At 40.3% G+C, this 22094-nt stretch overlaps 1 protein-coding gene and 1 pseudogene across 12 annotated transcripts; both read left to right on the top strand.

The window, feature by feature from the left end:
- Positions 1 to 8213: 8213 nt before the first annotated feature.
- On the top strand, positions 8214 to 13794 carry Lilrb4 (leukocyte immunoglobulin like receptor B4). Of its 11 annotated transcripts, none has more exons than XR_015682921.1 (11): positions 8214 to 8302; positions 8445 to 8480; positions 8686 to 8970; positions 9110 to 9412; positions 10455 to 10490; positions 11198 to 11291; positions 11526 to 11601; positions 11678 to 11715; positions 11961 to 12013; positions 13179 to 13244; positions 13349 to 13693. XR_015682921.1 is itself a non-coding variant. In NM_001419406.1 (11 exons), exons 1-11 carry the CDS (start codon positions 8269 to 8271, stop codon positions 13433 to 13435), a joined length of 1131 nt encoding a protein of 376 aa, NP_001406335.1. In that variant the 5' UTR covers positions 8225 to 8268; the 3' UTR covers positions 13436 to 13794. The 11 variants fall into 11 exon arrangements, 6 of the variants coding, with proteins under 6 accessions (XP_087508183.1, XP_087508189.1, NP_001406335.1 ...); NM_001419406.1 differs by having other exon boundaries at positions 8225 to 8302; positions 11198 to 11314; positions 13349 to 13794; XR_015682922.1 differs by lacking the exon at positions 11678 to 11715.
- A 3098-nt stretch (positions 13795 to 16892) lies between these two features.
- On the top strand, positions 16893 to 17890 carry LOC148007222 (motile sperm domain-containing protein 1-like; annotated as a pseudogene). The gene is made up of 2 exons (XR_015649730.1): positions 16893 to 17464; positions 17669 to 17890. The product of XR_015649730.1 is annotated as a motile sperm domain-containing protein 1-like (transcript).
- The last annotated feature ends 4204 nt before the right edge of the window (positions 17891 to 22094 follow it).

The raw sequence follows: 22094 nt of genomic DNA, 5'->3' as shown, positions 1-22094 counted from the left end.
TAATCCTACAACAGATAGAGGCCTTATATCCAAAATATACAAAGAACTCAAGAAGTTAAACCGCAGGGAGACAAATAACCCTATTAAAAAATGGGGTTCAGAACTAAACAAAGAATTCAGAGCTAAGGAATGCCGAATGGCTGAGAAACACCTAAAGAAATGTTCAACATCTTTAGTCCCAGGGGAAATGCAAATCAAAACAACCCTGAGATTTTACCTCACACCAGTGAGAATGGCAAGATCAAAAACTCAGGTGACATCAGATGCTGGTGAGGATGTGGAGAAAGAGGAACACTCCTCCATTGTTGGTGGGATTGCAGACTGGTACAACCATTCTGGAAATCAGTCTGGAGGTTCCTCAGAAAATTTGACATTGAACTACCTGAGGATCCAGCTATACCTCTATTGGGCATATACCCAAAAGGTGCCCCAACTTATAAAAAAGATACATGCTCCACTATGTTCATAGCAGCCTTATTTATAATAGCCAGAAGCTGGAAAGAACCCAGATGCCCTTCAACAGAAGAATGGATACAGAGAATGTGGTACATCTACACAATGGAATATTACTCAGCTATCAAAAACAATGACTTTATGAAATTCGTAAGCAAATGGTTGGAACTGGAAAATATCATCCTGAGTGAGGTAACCCAATCACAGAAAAACACACATGGTATGCACTCATTGATAAGTGGCTATTAGCCCAAATGCTTGAATTACCCTAGATGCCTAGAACACATGAAACTCAAGACAGATGATCAAAATGTGAATGCTTCACTCCTTCTTTAAAAGGGGAACAAGAATACCCTTGGCAGGGAATAGAGAGGTAAAGCTTAAAACAGAGACAGAAGGAACACCCACTCAGAGCCTGCCCCACATGTGGCCCATACATATACAGCCACCCAATTAGACAAGATGGATGAAGCAAAGAAGTTCAGGCAGACAGGAGCCGGATGTAGATCTCTCCTGAGAGACACAGCCAGAATACAGCAAATAAAGCGGCGAATGCCAGCAGCAACCCACTGAACTGAGAACAGGACCCCCGTTGAAGGAATCAGAGAAAGAACTGGAAAGCTTGAAGGGCTCAAGACCCCATATAAACAACAATGCCAAGCAACCAGAGCTTCCAGGGACTAAGCCACTACCTAAAGACTATACATGGACTGACCCTGGACTCTGACCTCATAGGTAGCATTGAATATCTTAGTAAGATCACCAGTTTAAGGGGAAGCTCTGGGTCCTGCTAAGACTGAACCCCCAGTGAACGTGATTTTTGGGGGGAGGATGGGGAGGGGAACACCTATAAAGAAGGGGAGGGGGAGGGTTTAGGGGTATGTTGGCCTGTAAATCGGGAAGGGGAATAACACTCGAAATATAAATAAGAAATACTCAAGTTATTAAAAAAACATATATATATATATATATATATATATATATATATATATATAAAGATTACACTCTATACCTTTCAAGGTTGCTATGAATATTCTTAAGGGATGAATGTGTATAGGGCTTTTTATGTTTAGGTGGGCAATTATATCTCATCAATTGGATCAGAGGTTGTTGTGTTGTATGTTCATTCATGTGGCAATTTAGTTTAAGAGAATATGTGGCGGCTGGGACACTAAGCTGCCACAGAATTGGGATGTGTATTTACTAAGTGCTATGTTTACCTGTTAAAGTTAACTGTTGGACTGGGGGTTAGATATATTTTATGTTTTTAATACTTCTGGCATAGTGGCAGCCTGCCTTGGGAACTTGATGGGTAGACAGATTGTTCCTAGGCTCAGAGAGAGGCCATCAGCAGTGTGATATGGGATGGAGCAAAGCAGATGAGAGGCTTTGCTTTCTGAAATTAAGATATCTATCCGATATCGTTGGGCACTGCAGTGCCTGGATCTAGAGCAGAATAAAAGATAGATTTTTTTTAATACTTTTACAGCAACAGGTATCTAAGAGCTAGTGTTCATGTTACAATGGAGAAGGCTAAGGCATTCCAAATTAAACAACCAAGCAAGATGTGAGCAGCAATTATATAGAACAAAGTTGCACCTTGTGCTGATTTCACAATAAGGGATTGTCTTCAAGTTCTAGGAGCCAAGGAAGGGTAATAGCAGTAACCTGTATTGTTTTGGAATTTTCCTGGAGTCACTGACCATCAATTTGAAGTGAGATTTTCCTCTGCTTGTTAATGGATTTTGGGGTCTTTTGTTTGTTTTGTTGGGTTTTTTTTTGGTTGTCTGTTTGTTTACAGAATACAAGTTTCTTGGAAATGAATTATTATTCCAGGAGAAATAACTCCATATTAATATCTGGATTATGAATATTCTTTAGTAAGATATAGCATTGTAAGCTTCCTTATTTCTTTAATCTTTATTGTGCTTTATACTCTTCCAGCCATTTAAATTTTCCTCACCCTCTTTTTATGCTTCCTCATGGCAGCTGTATCCTACTGTCTTGTCTAGAGTTTCACTGTTTGGTCTTTGTTGTAATTCTGCATTCTGTCCTCAAGACTTGATTGTAACAGAAATAAGAGATTTCCCACATAATCCCAACAGATACTATGTGATCTTTCCCCCTAGTTAATTGTGATTGGTAAAGATGCAGATAGCCAATAATGATGCAGAAGGGATAATGTCAGGGTTTAGGGTTTTTGTGCTTGGGGATTCAGAGGAGAACCACAATGGAAAGAAGATGAGGAGGAGTAGAAAGTCCCCATGGCCTAGGAGTCAGAAAGCATGGCCCTGAGGAATGGATAATTGTATTTAATAGTACCCCAGAGCAAACATAGTAAGCAAAAACTTGGGGGTTATGGATAAGAAAGTAGATTCTAATAGCATGGATTGTAGATATCTGCCCAGATCTTGTGCTGTTTAAGGCTTATCGGAAATATAAAGGTTCTTTTTGTCTTTTATCTGTAAACTAATGGTCAAAGGCAAAGTAGAAATGCCAGAGCAATCAGACAACAAAAGGAGATCAAGGGGATACAGATCGGAAAAGAAGAGGTCAAAATATCACTATTTGCAGATGATATGATAGTTTATTTAAGTGATCCCAAAAGTTCCACCAGAGAACTACTAAAGCTGATAAACAACTTCAGCAAATTGGCTGGGTATAAAATTAACTCAAATAAATCAGTAGCCTTCCTCTACACAAAAGAGAAACAAGCCGAGAAACAAATTAGGGAAACGACACGCTTCATAATAGATCCAAACAATATAAAGTACCTCGGTGTGACTTTAACCAAGCAAGTAAAAGACCTGTACAGTAAGAACTTCAAGCCTCTGAAGAAAGAAATTTAAGAAGATCTCAGAAGATGGAAAGATCTCCCATGCTCATGGATTGGCAGGATTGATATAGTAAAAATAGCCATTTTGCCAAAACCAATCTACAGATCTAATCCAATTCCCATCAAAATTCCAAATCAATTCTTCATAGCATTAGAAAGAGAAATTCACAAATTCATTTGAAATAACAAAACACCCAGTACAGCAAAAACTATACTCAACAATAAAAGAACTTCTGGAAAAATCACCATCCCTTGTCTTAAGCTGTATTACAGATCAATAGTGATCAAACCTGTAAGATACTGGGACAGAGACAGACAGCTCTATCATTAGAATAGAATTACAGACCCAGAAAAGAACCCACATACTTATGGTCACTTGATATTTGACACAGGGGCTAAAACCATCCAATGGAAAAAAGATAGCATTTTCAGCAAATGGTGCTGGTTCAACTGGAGGGCAACATGTAGAAGAATGCAGATCCATCCATGCTTATCACCCTGTACAAAGCTTAAGTCCAAGTGGATCAAGGACCTCCACATCAAACCAGACACACTCAAACTAATAGAAGAAAAACTAGGGAAGCATCTGGAACACATGGGCACTGGAAAAAATTTCCTGAACAAAACACCAATGGCTTATGCTCTAAGATCAAGAATCGACAAATGGGATCTCATAAAACTGCAAAGCTTCTGTAAGGCAAAGGACACTGTGGTTAGGACAAAACGGCAACCAACAGATTGGGAAAAGATTTTTACCAATCCTACAATAGATAGAGGCCTTATATCCAAAATATACAAAGAACTCAAGAAGTTAGACCGCAGGGAAACAAATAACCCTATTAAAAAATGGGGTTCAGAGCTAAACAAAGAATTCACAGCTGAGGAATGCCGAATGGCTGAGAAACACCTAAAGAAATGTTCAACATCTTTAGTCATAAGGGAAATGCAAATCAAAACAAACCTGAGATTTCACCTCACACCAGTGAGAATGGCTAAGATCAAAAACTCAGGTGACAGCAGATGCTGGCGAGGATGTGGAGAAAGAGGAACACTCCTCCATTGTTGGTGGGATTGCAGACTGGTAAAACCATTCTGGAAATCAGTCTGGAGGTTCCTCAGAAAATTGGACATTGAACTGCCTGAGGATCCAGCTATACCTCTCTTGGGCATATACCCAAAAGATTCCTCAACATACAAAAGAGATACGTGCTCCACTATGTTCATCGCAGCCTTATCTATAATAGCCAGAAACTGGAAAGAACCCAGATGCCCTTCAACAGAGGAATGGATACAGAAAATGTGGTACATCTACACAATGGAATATTACTCAGCTATCAAAAACAACGAGTTTATGAAATTCGTAGGCAAATGGTTGGAACTGGAAAATATCATCCTGAGTGAGCTAACCCAATCACAGAAAGACATACATGGTATGCACTCATTGATAAGTGGCTATTAGCCCAAATGCTTGAATTACCCTAGATCCCTAGAACAAACGAAACTCAAGACGGATGATCAAAATGTGAATGCTTCACTCCTTCTTTAAATGAGGAAAAAGAATACCCTTGGCAGGGAAGGGAGAGGCAAAGATTAAAACAGAGACTGAAGGAACACCCATTCAGAGCCTGCCCCACATATGACCCATACATATACAGCCACCCAATTAGAGAAGATGGATGAAGCAAAGAAGTGCAGGCCTACAGGAACCGGATGTAGATCGCTCCTGAGAGACACAGCCAGAATACAGCAAATACAGAGGCGAATGCCAGCAGCAAACCACTGAACTGAGAATAGGTCCCCCGTTGAAGGAATCAGAGAAAGAACTGGAAGAGCTTGAAGGGGCTCGAGACCCCAAAAGTACAACAATGTCAAGCAACCAGAGCTTCCAGGGACTAAGCCACTACCTAAAGACTATACATGGACTGACTCTGGACTCTGACCCCATAGGTAGCAATGAATATCCTAGTAAGAGCACCAGTGGAAGGGGAAGCCCTGGGTCCTGCTAAGACTGAACCCCCAGTGAACTAGACTATGGGGGGAGGGCGGCAATGGGGGGAGGGTTGGGAGGGGAACACCCATAAGGAAAGGGAGGGGGGAGGGGGATGTTTGCCCGGAAACCGGGAAAGGGAATAACACTTGAAATGTATATAAGAAATACTCAAGTTAATAAAAAAAAAGAATAAAAAAAAAAAAAAAGAAATGCCAGATTGGCACTGAAAGTTTCGCTAACACTCCACCAGTTTCCTCCCCAAGCTGCTTTTATCTTTTTCAGGCTACTTCAGTTCTGTGAAGATATATTCAAATCTAAAGCTTAGATGTAGGGTTCACAAATAAGAAAGAATACAGGGCATTTGATTTTAGGAGACTTCATTAGTTCACTTACTATCATTTTCAACATTTACGTCAGGAAACTGCAAATATCTGACATATATGGCCATGAGCAGCAGCTATAATCATACAGACTATTATTGGAGTCATCTAACACCTCAATCTCTTCTGACCATCCCTTCCCCACTTTCTGCAATGATTCTTATGACCTGTTAGAGGGGCAGTGAGTCATAAGCCCCACTTAGTCCTGAGCATTTGATGGTGTCATAAGGCTTACATATTTGACCAGTTGTGAAATGGCTTTCATCTGTTCCAGACAGGTCTAATCAATTGCTGTAATGGTAAGTTATGGAAGATTTTTCATTACTGTGAGTATTTAGCAGAGTTATGGTACTATGTTTAATTCTATGGTGCATAATATGTCTAGTTACAGGTTCTTGACCCCAATACTGGTACCAGGTTTGGATATAACTTGTTGAATGAGACTTATTGCCAAATGGATTGTGATTACTTGATGCCACATTATTTGTTTATTTTGTTTGTTATATTGTGCGAGTTGGTATGGATTTCCGGGCCAGGCATATCTTAGCTCTCAGTGTTCACAGGCAGCTAGAACAGATGATTGCTTTTTTTCTCCAGTTTTTCCTTTTAATACACTAAAAGCCAAGCAATAGAGATGAGGCTTTCCAAAGATATCCTGACTCTGGGACATTTATTTCTTATCCTGTGGTGTCTAGTATGGGGTTTGTTACCCTTTAATGATAGCTCCAATTAAATGCTCAATAAATATCAATGTGTATATTTGAGGAAATTTGCATATGATAATTTTGAAATCCCTTTATGTCTACATACACACACACACACACACACACACACACACACACACACACTTTTCCAAGTTCCACTCTATCTTTACACATACCCTGACATTAATCTTTGCTGTAACTTAATTTCTCTTCTTTCCATAGTGATAGCTTGTTGTATCCACCATCCCTTTAAGTTCTACTTGCATGACCCATGACTAATTACTAATTTCCATGGTTATTCTAAATGAAGTGTAAACATGATGTTTCAAGGCTAATACCTGCAAATGAGAGAAAACATATGATTCTTTTACTTGCGGGTATAGGTCTGGTCATTCAGAACAAGAATTTCAAGCTCCATCCATTCATCTATAAGGTATACCCTTTTCTCCACTATTTTTTGATGAGATCAAATGGGAGAGAAGCTGGTGATTTTGTTTCAGCATTGAGAAAAATCCAAATTTTTCCTTTATGTCTGCAGAATTCCAAAAACATATTCTGAAATGTACTTACATAAATGCTGATGGACGTAGCTTATTTAATATATATAGAGAGACACAAATTGTTTTGAGAACATAGTGTTTGATTGGATACACAATTAGTTTGGGCAATTTCATTTGAATTAGAGGACAAAACATTCTAATATCCCCCCCCCCACATAAGGCCACACTGGCAGAAACAAATATTTTTTTCCAAATGTGGTGTGGAGAACCAATGACTGTAATTGTGATTACACAACCAAAATATGTTTGGAAGGCTGCTTACATGAACTTGGGAAATTTTTAAAAACCTATGTCACCAAAACACCCTCTCACCCTTTTTCTTTCATCTTTCTGCTTCAAGAAAGAATAATAGCATAAGGACTAACATTGTCAAAAACCTCCCATCTCCCATAATAAAGTACTTATATGTCCAGTCCACGAAAAATATATGTTGACATTACAACTACTAAAATTAGAAAAGGGAAGCACCATTTTTCTTTCATGTCATCCTCAAAGGTTAAATTTCCACAATGCATAGGCATGTGCAGGACATGGTTTTATTATTATGTCTCTGGCCTAATAGAAGCCAGTCACCAAATTTCAGGTAAAAGAATGGAAAATTTCAGTACTAAACTGAATAATAAATTCAAAGGTGCCTTCATTTTCATACCCAGAATCTAAACTTAAACCTCTGGAACCTGAAAGTACTTAAGTTAAAGATCTTGGAGGACTTAAGCCTTGTGATCTCAACAGAATAGAAACATCTTGATGATGCAAACTTGTAGACAAAGGGGTGAAACAAGTGAAAAGTGAGAAGAGACTTTGGTAAAATAGTGGACCATGTGTGCAGTGGATCAGGTCCATTTGGTCAAAGTTGTAAACAACCACTGGAGCTTAGTCAGAAATGAGATGAGACCTGCTATGAAACATACCTTATCTAACTTGACTCAGTTTTCCTCCTTGGGATTGTGTCCTCCAATTGAAAGAGCATGAGTGAGTCTTGACTTAGAACACTGTACAGGTTTTGACCAACATCACATTTCTTAACCTGGATCTACAATTTTTCTAGTTTAAAATAAAACACTATTACAAATTAATGTACTCTGGCTTGGAAAACAGAGGGATAGCTAAAAACCTGTGAGGAATAGAGAAAAATTTTCTCTAAAAGCAATTCAGAGACCTGAGTATTTACATAGTCATCTGTACTGGGGAAAATACAGAAGTTTCCTTCCCACAATAGAAATGATGTTGAAAACCCATGACAGGAAGGACCTGCCCAGAATATGACAGATGCATATTGGCTGATGTTACAGAACATGGTCAGACTGTCCCAAGAACACAGCTACAAACATTACTAGGAGTCATCATGATCTCCATGCTCACCATGCTGCTGTACCTTGGTGAGTTATGAAAGGGGGGGGGGTGGACACTTAAATCTGAAAGGGAACCTACTCAATAGCCAATTTAATTTCACATGGACACCCCAGGGAATCCATTCTGGTTCTAAATGTGAAAAGGCTCTGAGGAAAACTTTTCTTCCAGGTCTCATTTTGGAACACAGGACTAAAATACAGGCAGGTAAGTGACTCCAGCCATCCCAGTATTTGATTCTTCACTCTGATGAGTAAACCTTTATTTCACTTTCTAATGAGTCAGTTCCTCACAACAGTAATAAAAAAGAAAATATTTAAGGGCTAATGTCTTGTTCCCTGGGAGTGTTCTGTGCAAAGAGCTATTGTCTGAAGGATTGTGTACTGGGATTCAGCCTTTGATTTCTTTGCAGGACACCTTCCAAGGCCCATCATCTGGGCCGAGCCAGGCTCTATGATTGCCATTTATACATCTGTGACTATCTGGTGTCAGGGGTCTTGGGAGGCCCAGAAGTATCATCTGTATAAAGAGGGAAATGTAAATCCTTGGGACACTCAACTCCCTCTGGAAACCAGGAATAAGGCTAAGTTCAACATTCAATACATGACAACCACTTATGCAGACACATATAAGTGTTACTATGAGAGTGCTGCTGGTTTTTCAGAGCACAGTGATGCCATGGAGCTGGTGATGACAGGTAAGAGGACACTCAGGGGACCCAGTACAGCTCCCTCATAAGAAAATCTATTCTCCATGAGCACTTTCCTCAGAGTCGAATCCTGGAGGACAATATGGGTAGCTCTAGTTCATTTCACATACTGCTCCTTGTATCCTAGGAGCCTATACAAATCCCAGCCTGTCAGTCTGGCCCAGTTCTGATGTGACCTCTGGAGTTTCCATAGCCTTTAAGTGTAGCTCATCCATGGGATTTGGCAGATTCATTCTGATCCAGGACGGAAAAGACAGCTTTCGATGGACCCTGGACTCACAACGACATGACAACCAACCATTCCATGCTACTTTTGTTCTGGACACTGTTACTCCCAACCACAATGGAACATTCAGATGCTATGGCTCTTTTAGAAATGAACCACATTTGTGGTCGAAATCAAGTGATCCCCTTGTCCTCATGGTATCAGGTAAGCAGCACACACACACACACACACACACACACACACACACACACACACACACACCCCTATCAACTTTAGTTTATTGGGTCACTTGGGTCTTTTTCCTAATATAATCTGTAGCCTTGAATATGAGGGAGAAAACCCTGTGGTTAAAAATCTGTCTAGTTTAAAAGACATTCACCACCACCACACCCCAATACAGGGTTGCAGTCAGAAGTCCCTTATTCATGTGACTTCCTCTATGACTCATTGTAATTTAGCAGTGACAGTTGAGAATGATCAACAATTGATGAAATGATCATATAATGTCTCTGTCCTAGTTTTCTTCCTATTTTTGTGGTAAAACACCATGGTCTCAATAAAGCAACTCAGTGAGAAAGGGGTTTATTCCATCTTATTTTGTATGGAGCTCCCTGAAAGCAATTAGATGTAGGCATGCAAGTAAGAACTGAATTAAGGATCACAGCTCACATGTTTACTTGCCAATGGCTTGCAGTCTTGCTTTCTTACATCATCCAGGTCTAATCACTCATGATTAGACTCAACCACAGTGTTCTGGGATCTCCTACATCAATAAATTAGAAAAATCTTTCCACTAACATGCCTTTAGTCCAATATGATAGATTAATTTTATCTATTGCAGTTGCCTCTTTCCAGATTAATCTAGCTTATATTAAGTTAGCAAAACCTAATAAGAACCTTCTTCAGTGGCAGACACTCTCCTTCATTATCCTAAAACCATGTGCCCAGATTCATGTTAATAGTTGGACACCAGAGGCTTTTGGTACAGGTATTGCACAGATTCAGTTGGGCAGTTCTAAGTCCCTTGTAGTCTCTATCCTTCCCATATATTCAATGATAAAAGCTTTGTATTTTATTGGTAAGCTGAACTGTGCTGTTCACAGATATCTAAGAACCCAGAGACACAAAATATTGTCTGCAATAGAGTAATATTCTTTTGGAATTAGTATCCTGTTGAGATAGAAAGAAACAAACATAGTAAAGTGTTATGAACTCTAATGTTCATCTCTCCATCAATTTCTGGCAGAAACCAAGAACCAGTCTCCTACACACACTGAAGATGGTAAGTGAAATCTCTCCTGGGAGGTGGTTATAGCATCTTACAGAAGTTAAGAAAGTAGGAGATCTGAATTTGTGACTTAGATAATATGTTCTTTCCACAGTTTAGGGTTTAATTTCTCTCAACATGAATTTCAGACCTTCCTTTAGAGGAACTTCTGATCACTTAGGTTACTGAAATTTCTGACAAAGATTCTTCCTATGCTCTAGCTCCATGGCCTAATTTTATTGAACAATATTGGGAGATTAAAATGTTCTTTTGAGATTCAGACATGAGGGAAAGTCACTTTCTCTGAGTTTTTTCTTGATTTCTGCTAATATAAAGGAACAAGTTTGCCCATACCTTTAATTTACTCCTAATGCTTTCTTTGGCTGTGACATCCTGGGTAAGGAGGAGGCTCATCCATCAAATCCCAGTTCTGAAATCACTATGTCCCCTTTGCCACAAATATGGTGGCACAGCATACTGGAGCAGACTCAGAGCTGGTGCTAGATATTTACTATTGAGTTCAAGCCCCAGCTTTTTATATTCATTCTAAATGACATGGGTCAAATAAAATGGTCTCTGTGAACCATAATATTCTCACCTATATAGACTATATTTCCATGTTGAATAGTTACCATATTGGAGGCCCTGAGTGGCCTAGTCATGTAATAGGTACTTGGGTAAACAACATCATTCTGTCATATATGATGTCAATTGTGCCTAAGGACTGAAAACATACCAGAAGATTTTGACTGGAGTCTTGGTGTCATTCCTCCTACTTTTATTACTCCTGCTTCTTCTCATCCTCATTCGATACCGGTATAGTTGCAAAAAGAAGGCTAGTAAGTATAGTGTGAGTGCCTTGGATGTCTAGAGGTGGTGGGCAGAAAAAAACATAATCTCAAGACATGTACAAATTTCAAAGATATTGCAATATTTTCCACCTCCCTGAGTATTTGTATGGTCATAGCAAGGGATTTAACAGTCCCTTTTTTCCTCCAAAAATTTCTATTGGTGGAGCCTTCCTAGCTGATGCTTTTTCAATTCATGCAGCTCAAAGAGATGCCAACTTACAATTGACTTCAGGGGTTCCAGAAACAACATACAGAGATAGACTCCACCAGAAGAGGTAATTTCTGTCCATAGATTAAAGCCTCCTATCTGCCATATACCTCATTTCTACCTGATTGTCACTGTCTTCACAGCTCCAGCCCAGATGCTACCATCAATGAAAAATACCTGTGTGAGAATAACAGAGATCTGGGGAAGGGGATTATTTAGACCTCAGAATCAGAGAACTGATGGGGAGGGTCTTGGATCAGCACTTGGAGAGAAAGAACTTTCACAATGGATCTAGAAATGTCACCACATTCCCTGATTCTCTCTCTCCTTGGGACAAGGAAACCCATGGGACAAGGACATGGGTCTGAGTCAAAGAGATACCAGACCCTGTAGCTAAGAATTGCCTCCTTTCTTCTGACATGACAGATGCTTCTGTGAAAAACACACAATCTGAGGACAATGGAGAGCTGGACAGTTGGGTGAGATTCCTGCCCCATTCACATTGATAAGAATGTTTGGCCTAATAGTACATTGTATAAGTAAGAACTACATAGGGCCCCTCCATTTTGGAAGAGTTTGACTCTGTGAACTATGATATCTCTTTGCTTTCCCTATGACTGTGTGAACCTCCTCTACAGCCTCTTTTCTGAATGTATGTCATCTGTCTGTTGCTTAGCATCAGGCGCTTTATCTTTTAAAAGGACAGTTGTGTCAATGAGCCCTTGCCACTGCCACCACACCAATCCGCATATATTCACTCACCCTGTTATCCACAGAGAATTTCTTTTTTATAAGTTTGAGGAAATTTTTATTAGGCTTTAAAAGAAAAAAAGAACAGGCATTTGGTTAATCTTAGCAGCTGTCTGGTGGAGAAAGAGGAAATGAAGAAAATAAATTGGGGGGACACCACACTGTTTGGGTAGAGCTAGGATGAAGAGAAACTATGTGGTAGGATAACCCACAAAGCAGGTAGAATAGCTTTAAGGAAAGAGTAAGGAATCACAAAGTGTTGGGAAAGTGTTTTTAGAACATATATACAAAAATAATTAAAGTTATGAAATAACTCAGAATAGTAGTCATATTTACAAAAATGTGTGGAACTATAAGCTACATCTGAGATCATTTTTTCTTCTGGATCTTCATAGAGTCTGTGAACAAAGAAAAGAACAGAGCTCCTTGTCTACTCTAAGCTTACCTCAAGGCTAGAAAATGAGAGGTGTATAACTGAAGAATGTTAGTGGTGTAGAAAATGAAACAGAAGATATAGAGTGTGTGAGGCACACAGGGTCAGTGTGAATCATAAAAGAAAATTCTGACTAGGTTTATTCTGAGTTTAACCCTGAATGAAGAAGTCCACACAGACAACTAATGCACTGGCACACATAGGCAGAAAATGCAGTAGATGCAAAGGACTTCAGACATGAAGATATAGCTGGAGCTGAGGAAACAGGAATCTGTGTAAGAATAAAAGGCTGGAACTATGGGAAGGAAGTTTCCAGACTCCCCAAGTTCTGGGGGAAGCATTTCAAGGCCCCTTCAAGAATGAAATAATGTGACTTAAATTCCTAAAGCATCTCCTGGCTACAGAAGATACTGGATAGAACCAGGAGTCACTTTATCCACTTTATTGTCTCCTTGCTGCAGAACCCACCTGATAAAGACCCCCATGGAATTGTGTACGCCCAGGTGAAACCCTCCAGACTTCGGAAGGTAGAAATTTCCCACTGTCAGGAACCTTTTCCCTCAGGTTCATTCCAACCCAATAAGTTATTAACACTAAACACATACCTTCTTCCAACTCTATCCCACTCCAGGATACTACATCCTGGAGACCCAAAGAGACCCAGGTTGTAACCTACGCCCAGTTGTGCAGCAGGACTCAGGAATATGACAACCGCTGAGACCAGCAAGCAGCCAAAGCAAGAAGAAGACCCAGACCCAACATTCCATGAATGAAAACTAGAAATTTTCTAAGACAGTATTTGTTTCCAGTGGACTCTGTTTAATTAATGGCAGCCATCATGAATCATGGGTCATCAGAAACTTCTTAGAATTTTGGGAATACACTTTATTCTTTGTTCAGAGATAACAAATATCCTTATATTTTGTAAATAAAGCTAAATCTTTCTCAATAAACAATTCATAAAGTGAGAAACAAATGAAGTGAAATGTTGTGAATTGAATGACAATGTAACCAGGGCACACTGATCAATGAAACTAGAATTTTCAGATCCATGAATAAATGCACAAGTGAACAAAATGTCTTCAAAATCAATGGCCTTGTTTGTCTATTATAATGAGAATATAGAATTAAAAAATACAACTATTCCAGATGAGGAAATGGTGAAGTAAGACAAGCCACTGGCTCTGCATGATGACAAGTCATCCCAGGCAAGTAGAAGGACTGGGATCAATGCCCTACCTAACATATTAGAAAGATCCTGTCTCAAAGTATAAATGACCCACAGCCACCACATATAGCCAGGACTAGGTAGACTTAGAAAGCTATTTTTAAGACATGAAGTTAGGAGAAGGAGCTGTGGAGGTGAACTTAGGGAGAGCTGCAGCAGAATGTTGGGAGCTATATCCTTAAAACCCTTTATTATTGATGTTAATATTATAGAGTTAAGTATTACTGGGTTCATTAAGAGGTCAGGACAATGGAAAATCCCCAGCCAGCTTCAGAAGGCTAATACAAATCTGGAGGTCAGGATGCCTAATGATATGACAAACTTGTGACCTTTCTGAGAAACCAACATCCTGTTGACATCAGATGACCGCAAGAACACTGTGTCCTTAGCTTGTGTAGAAGTTGCCCATTTCCCCCTCCCTCTGTTACCCCTGCTATGGTATAAATTCAGCCTTGGGAAAAATAATATTTGTTGCCTTTATCAGACTCTTGTCTTGGCATCCTTCTTTGCATCTCTTGTCCCCCATTCTCTCCTAGGTTGTCCCCAACCTCCACTGACTGCCCTGTGGGCCAGGGCAGTGGAAGCTAAAGGCTAAATATAATCATATTTTATTGTATGAATTTAAATGTATGAACTTCTCAAGAATAAAGGAAAAATATAAATGGGCATGTCTGGTGATTAGCTGGAAGTTTGTGATGGAGGAGGATCTGAGGAATCTATAGAAGTGACCATAGCTGAGATTCCTACAAGATAAGGACATAGAGACTTAAGGGGCTACCTCCTATGGCCAAGCAGGACTTCCAGAGGAGGCAGGGGGACATCAAGCAACCCAAAAAAACTTTCAACCCAAAATGTGCCTTGCCTACAAAATGTGCAGGAATAAAGATGGAGCACAGCCAATCAATGATTGCCCCAACTAGAGTTCCATCCCATGGGAAAAAGCCACCTCCTGCCACTATCAATGATACTTTGCTATACTTATAGACAGGAACCTGGCATAACTACCTTCTGAGAGGATTCATTCAGCAGCAGATGGAGACAGATGTAGAGACCTACAGCCAAACACAAGGTGGAGCTTGGGGAGCCTTGGGAAAGAGTATAGGTTAGAAGTGAGCAAGCCAAAGGGATCAAGTACACCACAAAACCTACAGAATCAACTGACCTGGGACTATGGTGGCTCTGGGGCACCTACTGTGGAGCATGTAGTAGCTGGACTTACACACCCTACATATTAGCAGCAGGTGTGCAGCTTGGTATTCATGTGGGTCCCTTAAAAAGTTGAGCAAGTGCTGGCTCAATCACTGTACCCTGCCTTTGGATCCCCTTTCCAACCTGGACTGCCTGGTTGGACCTCAGTAAAAGAGGATGTGCATAGTCCTGCTGGGACTAGATACCCCAGGATAGGGTGGAACCCAAGGAGCTTCACATTCTCTGAGAAGAAAGAAAAAGGGAAGGGATGGACAGGAATTTATAAGGGTGGGACAGGGAGTAGAGGAGGGAGGAAGACTCTGATCAGGATGTAAAGTGAATAAAAAGTAATAAATTATTGGAAAAACAAATGAATAAAATAAGGATTCAGATACAGCTTAATGACAGAGTTCTTATTTATCACTTGCAAAGCCCTGGACCTCATTCCTAGCAGTAGAATATGAATAGGAACAGGGAGAGAAAAGGGGAGATCGATAGGAAGAAGAAGAGGGAAAAGGGCAGGGAGAGGGACAGGGACAGACATGACAGGGAAAGCTAGCAAGTTAGTGGTACTTGCATGTATGGCCTTCAACTGGAGTAGGATCAACTTACCATGAGTCACATCCTTAAAGAAAACTGACTATCCCTCTCCCTGCAATTATCAGTTGCCAACAGGATGGAGACTTCATGCCCATCTCCTCTTTCTTTGTTGGTATTTGGTCTGGCTTGATATTGTGCATGTGGGTCTAAAATCACAGCTATCCTGCTGTTTAAAAATCACTATTTCCTTATAGTTATCCACTGTCTTTTACTTTTTTCTGTCTCCTCTTTTGCAATGATCCCTGAGCTGTGGATGGAAGTATATGACATTCCTTCCCCTAGCACGTATCAATTTCCAACAGGAATTGTGAGCCTCTTTCCTCTCCATGCTGTAGTCCTGAGTTGTTTCACCTTGTGTAGACCTTGTGCCAGTGACTCACAGCTACTATGAGTTAATGGGTAAAATGTTCCAGTTATGTTCATAAGAGACTATTTTACAGCAACATTTAAACCCCTTATTTCTCACAATCCTTCCTTGTCTTCCACATTGCAGTCTGGGCCTTCTGAGGAAGAGCATGTGATGTTCTATATAGGAAGAAGAGATGTTCTAGATAAGTCTAAGGACCACAAGTCACTTATTCTTTGCACTTTGACCAGTTGTGCATCTCTGTATTCATTATCATATGCTGCATAAAGGGTGTTTTGCTATGAGATATGAGAGTTGTACTCTTCTAAGTGTATAAGGATAAATATTTAGAAAGCAGTTTAATATTGTGTCTTTTTAATAAAATAATATTGAGACCAATGGCCTTTCAGACATAAGCTCTTGACCAAATTACAATATTAGGCTTAGGTTCTCCCCAGTGGAGCAGGCCTTAAGTCCAATTAGAATCTGTTGCTTAACCTCTTTAACTCCCAAGCCACTACTATACCAACAGTCATATTGTGTCAGACAAATCATTATTTTATTGATTTCTGTGATGGGTGAGATTGCTTATGCCTCCTACAAACAACCTTCACAGCACCTCTTGGCCTTATGAAATGTGTCCAGGAGAGAATGTTCCCTGGTAGATACCTGTTTGATGTCTCCATATTTTATATTCAAAGTACTTGTTGTCTTCAACAATAAGATCTTACAATTGGTTCTACAGTGTTATTAAGAATAATGGCAATAGGCAGTCTGGAGACTCTGACAAAGGAGCAGGGAGCAGTCACAGCTGCTTTCCGAGGAGCCAGTGTTGCTGAGATTGCCAAAATGCTTTGGAGTTTTTAACTGAATCTAAGAAAGTCCAAAATAGACTTGAGACTGTAAAGACAGAAGCTGCAGCAAGGGGGATACAGTGCCAATGCATCAACAAAAAAGACAACCAGAGTTAGTGGAAGGGAATCTTCCTGTCTTTGTGTTTCCCACGGAGCTAATATTTTATGCAGATGATCAATCAACACATAAGCAAGTGTTGACTCTGTACAATCCCTATGAGTTTGCCTTAAAGTTCAAAGTTTTGTGTACGACTCCAAATAAGTATGTTGTCATTGATGCTGCTGGTGCAGTGAAGCCACAGTGCTGTGTGGATATTGTCACTCGTCATTGAGATGTTCAATCCTGTCACTATGGTGTAATAGACAAATTCCGTCTCCAGGTTTCAGAACAAAGCCAGAGGAAAGCCTTAGGAAGGAAAGAGGTTATTGCTACTCTTCTCCCATCTGCGAAAGAACAACAAAAGGAAGAAGAGGAGAAGAGAATAAAGGAGCACTTAACCGAGAGTGTATTTTTTGAGCAGTCCTGTCAACCAGCCATTTAAACAAGCCAGTGGATAATGATTAAAGCTTACATGATGGACTTCTGTATATGCAGGATGTAAGTCTTCATGGAATTAGCATGGTGGCGAAGACGGAGGCAGAACACACATGCGGAACACTGATGCCTGCTGGCCACTGTTTGTCTTACTCGTTGGTTTTAGAAGCTCAGAGATTGTTGTCCTTTTTTTTTTTTAACAGAAAACAGAGCAGTCTCTTCAGGACCTAGTTTGCTAACTGTCTTCCTGGGAGTGGTCTTATCACAATGGCTATACTTAGAACATGAACAAGGATTAAAACTGACTTCTGAAGTAAATTTATCTTAAAATATGAATGTGGACTGCCTTTTATCTCTTCCACTCCATTAACACACTACAAATTATGGAATGATTATAAATAACTGCAAATGTATAATATATATTTTCAATTAGTCTATAATTTTATTTGAAGGACTGTAGCACTTTATGTTAAGTATCTAACAAAGATACTTCTGAGCGATTGATATCTAGGAAATTATTTGAAGACATTCTTTTAAACTCTATACCTATTATGCAAATAACTTTAGTTCAATGTTATTGTTCTTCTTTTGATTTCGAAGTCACTTTGATAAGGGTCATGGGTCCTTCAAATTTTAAGGCCTATATGAGCAACTGAGCTGATTGAACATAAAGTGACATTGCCTAGACACAAGCACCGACATTACTATGTAAATCATAGACTTCCTCCTAGCATTACAAGGAGTTGCTGCCAGGTTTCTTAAGCAAATATAGTATAGTCAGTGTGTGAGGGGGTTGGAAACATAAGGTACTTACTGAGGGATCATGCTTACCCTGGACTCGTGACAGAAGACAAGATGTTTTAAAATTATCTCGTGAACTGCAGGACAGGCTGTCGTTCAGAGAACAGGCTGTCGTTCAGAGAACAGGCCCCTCACAGTAGATTGCTTTCCCTATTTGGCCTGAGAGTTCTAAAGAAAGGTAGGCATTTTTAAAATTAATTGGTTCATCCTGGTTTTACTTCTGGTTAATCCTTAATGTATTAAGGGGAAAATCACTTTTTGGTTTTCTCCCAAGCCCCTTGCTTGCCTGAGTGTAAGTGACTCACCCTGGTTAGGAATGTCAGATGACAATTAGTTTCTGAGGACATGACTTTTTTTTTCACTTTCAAACTCTTAAGCCAAGTAGAGAAAGCCCTAAATACCTGTGTCTATTTTATATCAGTCACTGGGACGTTTTTTAAGTTTTTACTTATTCAAGTAAATTTACCAAAAAAAGAAAAAAGCCCCCTAAGCACAATGACTTCCATTTCTTGACAGTGTTCTCTGGCGTCTCACGTCTGTGTGTTTAACTGTTGTCACAGCAACTGATCTTCCTCTTGGGATTTTTATCTGAAAGCACAATGCATCGAGTCTCTTGAAAATCGAATTCTCTTGTAGCTCTTTTTATGGAATAAACTTTATGCACTGCTAACGTAACATTCTCAAGGAATAGACATAAACACAAATGTATGCCTGAAGCTGATTTTTTTGGGGGAGGGGGCAGGAAACGATACTCTGCTTCTAGAAGCTTTTTGTTTAGTATTTCATAAATCATTGTTTAACCATTTGTGTGGAGCATAAACTATTCAGTGGATCATGTCTGTACATTGTGTAATGACTGAAAAGCACATAAATGAAATCGACTTTGAACTCAAAAAAAAAAGAATAATGGCAATAATTTGTACAATTTGGGGTATGTCTTGTTCTCCCTGACCAGTAATGACAAAGAGGGTATCCGACATCTGGCACTGGAATTTTCTGCTTAGTATTCTATGGCTTCTTACAGGAGAAGTATATTTTTGCATAGAGTAACCAAGATTAAATTAAACTTCATAGATGTGTGTGTGTGTGTGTGTTATAAAATAGGTTTCAATATGACCTTTTCTATTTTAATATAATTATATCATTTCTCTATTCTCTTTCTTCCCTACAAATGTTCACATATATTTGTTCATCATTTTTCATATTCTTGTCTCTTTGCTCAATGATTATTTTTGTATATATACATATATATACTTACAGATATGCATATACATATATATTCTGAAATATTACCTGTTCAGTCCACATAATGGTACTTGTATGTATTTTTTCAAGATGACCATTAGGTATTAGATAAACTATTGAAGTAGTTTTCCTGGAGAAAACTATTTCTCTTGCTTTCAGCATTCCTGAGTTGCCTATAATTTTTTAATCATAGGGTTGAGGCTTCATTAGCTTTTCTCTAACCACTTTATCATGGGTATTGGTGTTGTCCCTGTTTAGGTAATGTTTAGGAAGTAATGATGTTGAGATTTTATGGGTATAGTTTCTGACATTACTAAAAAGCACAGTATCACAGTAAACTCACTGATCTTCTCCATCCCTGCATTCTGCAATACTCCATGAAACTTAGGTGTACATAAAAGAATCAAAAATGAAAGTGTTTCATTACCTTTGGTTTTGTGACTACTGGTAACTTCACCAGGATCAAATCCAATAATAATACAGTTAGTCCTGGTTAAATTAAGTTCGTCACAAAAAGTCAAAAGTGATGATCTGGAAAAGGACTGAATGATGATGGGGGATTATAGGATAATAAAGAAGAGGAGATAGACCCACCCACAACCACATTCCATGGGCAAGTGGAAGATATCCAGAGGTACACCCTATGATTGGCCCTTCTGGTTGCTGCCCTCATGAAGAGCTGAAACGTAGCCCCGGAGGAGTGATTTTAGGCCCTAAACCACAGGTAAGACCAACTTTTCTGCTCAAAGTAACCTGGACCCAGCTGAAGACCAGTAGACAGGAATGACTACTTCTGAAAACAGAACACTCTGTTCCCATAACTGAAAGAAACTCCTGACGCACAGACCTATAGGAAAGTCAAGCCACTGTCAGAAGTAGCAGAACAAGGTAACACCAGAGACAACCTGATGGCACACCCAAGGAGCGAATTCAGGCCCGACACCAGAGGTAAGACCAACTTTTCTGCTCCAAGTGGCCTGCCTGTTGGACTCAGGACACACAAAGGCAAAATTCCTCTGGGACTGGACACTTCTGGGTTCTAACTGGAGCCTGGACCTAGCACCATCAGGGAAGGGGTTAGTAGGATGTTGGCATGGAAACCGGGAAAGGGAATAATATTTGAAACTTAAATAAGAAGTACCCAATTTAATAAAGATGGAGAGAAAAAAAGGAAAGTTGGAAGAGCCTTGAACACATGGGCACTGGTGAAATTTTCCTGAACAAAACTCGAATGGCATGTGCTCTAAGATCAAGAATCAACAAAAGAGACCTAATAAAACTGCAAAACTCCTGTAAGGCAAACAACACACTCATGAGAACAAAACAGCAACCAACAGATTGAGAAAAAAATCTTTACCATTCCTACATCTAATAGAGGGCTAATGTCAAGTATATACAAAGAACTCAAGAAGTTAAACTCTAGAAAGACAAATAACTTTAATAAAGATGGGATACAGAGCTGAAAAAAAATTCTCAGCTGAGGAATATCAAATAGCTGAGAAGAATTTAAAGAAATGTTCAACATCCTTAGTCATCAGGGAAGTGCAAATCAAAACAACTCTGAGATTCCACCTCACACCAGTCAGAATGGCTAAGATAAAAAACTCAGGTGTCCAGTGGAAGGGGAAGCCTTGGGTCCTGCTAAGACTGAACCCCCAGTGAACTAGACTGTTGGGGGGAGAGCGGCAATGGGGGGAGGGTTGGGAGGGGAACACCCATAAGGAAGGGGAGGGGGGAGGGAGATGTTTGCCCGGAAACCGGGAAAGGGAATAACACTCGAAATGTATATAACAAATACTCAAGTTAATAAAAAAAAAGTAAAAAATAAAAAAATAAAAAAAAAAAACTCGACCGGAAGTCCCACACCGGCGGATCCCGGACCGCAGCAGCTCCCTGCTCCCAAACCCCGTGGGAGAGAGACCTCACCGCCTGATCAGGTGGGCACTCCTGAGGCTGCAGAGCGGAGGAGACCACCAACACTGCCCACCCCTGCCCACATCCCTGGCCCAAGAGGCAACTGTATAAGGCCTCTGGGTTCCCGTAGGGGAGGGCCCGGGAGCGGCAGGACCCCTGCGCCTGAGACACTGCCGGAACCTGAAGGAAACAGACCGGATAAACAGTTCTCTGCAACCAAATCCCGTGGGAGGGAGAGCTGAACCTTCAGACAGGCGGACACGCCTGGGAAACCAGAAGAGACTGCACTCTGTGCACATCCAGGCGCCAGAGGAAAACACCAAACGCCATCTGGAACCCTGGTGCACGGAGGCTCCCGGAAAGAGCGGCGCAGATCTTCCCGGTTGCTGCCACAGCGGAGAGGACTTAGGCAGTACCCCACGAGCAAACTTGAGCCTTGGAACTGCAGGTAGGACCAACTTTTCCCCTGCAAGAAACCTGCCTGGTGAACTCAGGACACACAGAGGCAAAATTCCTCTAAGGCCGGGCACTTCCTGTGTTTACCGGAAGTCCCACACCGGCGGATCCCGGACCGCAGCAGCTCCCTGCTCCCAAACCCCGTGGGAGAGAGACCTCACCGCCTGATCAGGTGGGCACTCCTGAGGCTGCAGAGCGGAGGAGACCACC

This window comes from Rattus norvegicus, chromosome 1 (genome assembly GCF_021556685.1).
Source record: "Rattus norvegicus strain SHRSP/BbbUtx chromosome 1, alternate assembly SHRSP_T2T, whole genome shotgun sequence".
Taxonomy (NCBI): Eukaryota; Metazoa; Chordata; class Mammalia; order Rodentia; family Muridae; genus Rattus; species Rattus norvegicus.
The sequence above is the reverse complement of the archived record's forward strand: the minus strand, read 5'-3'. Positions and strand labels throughout refer to the sequence as shown.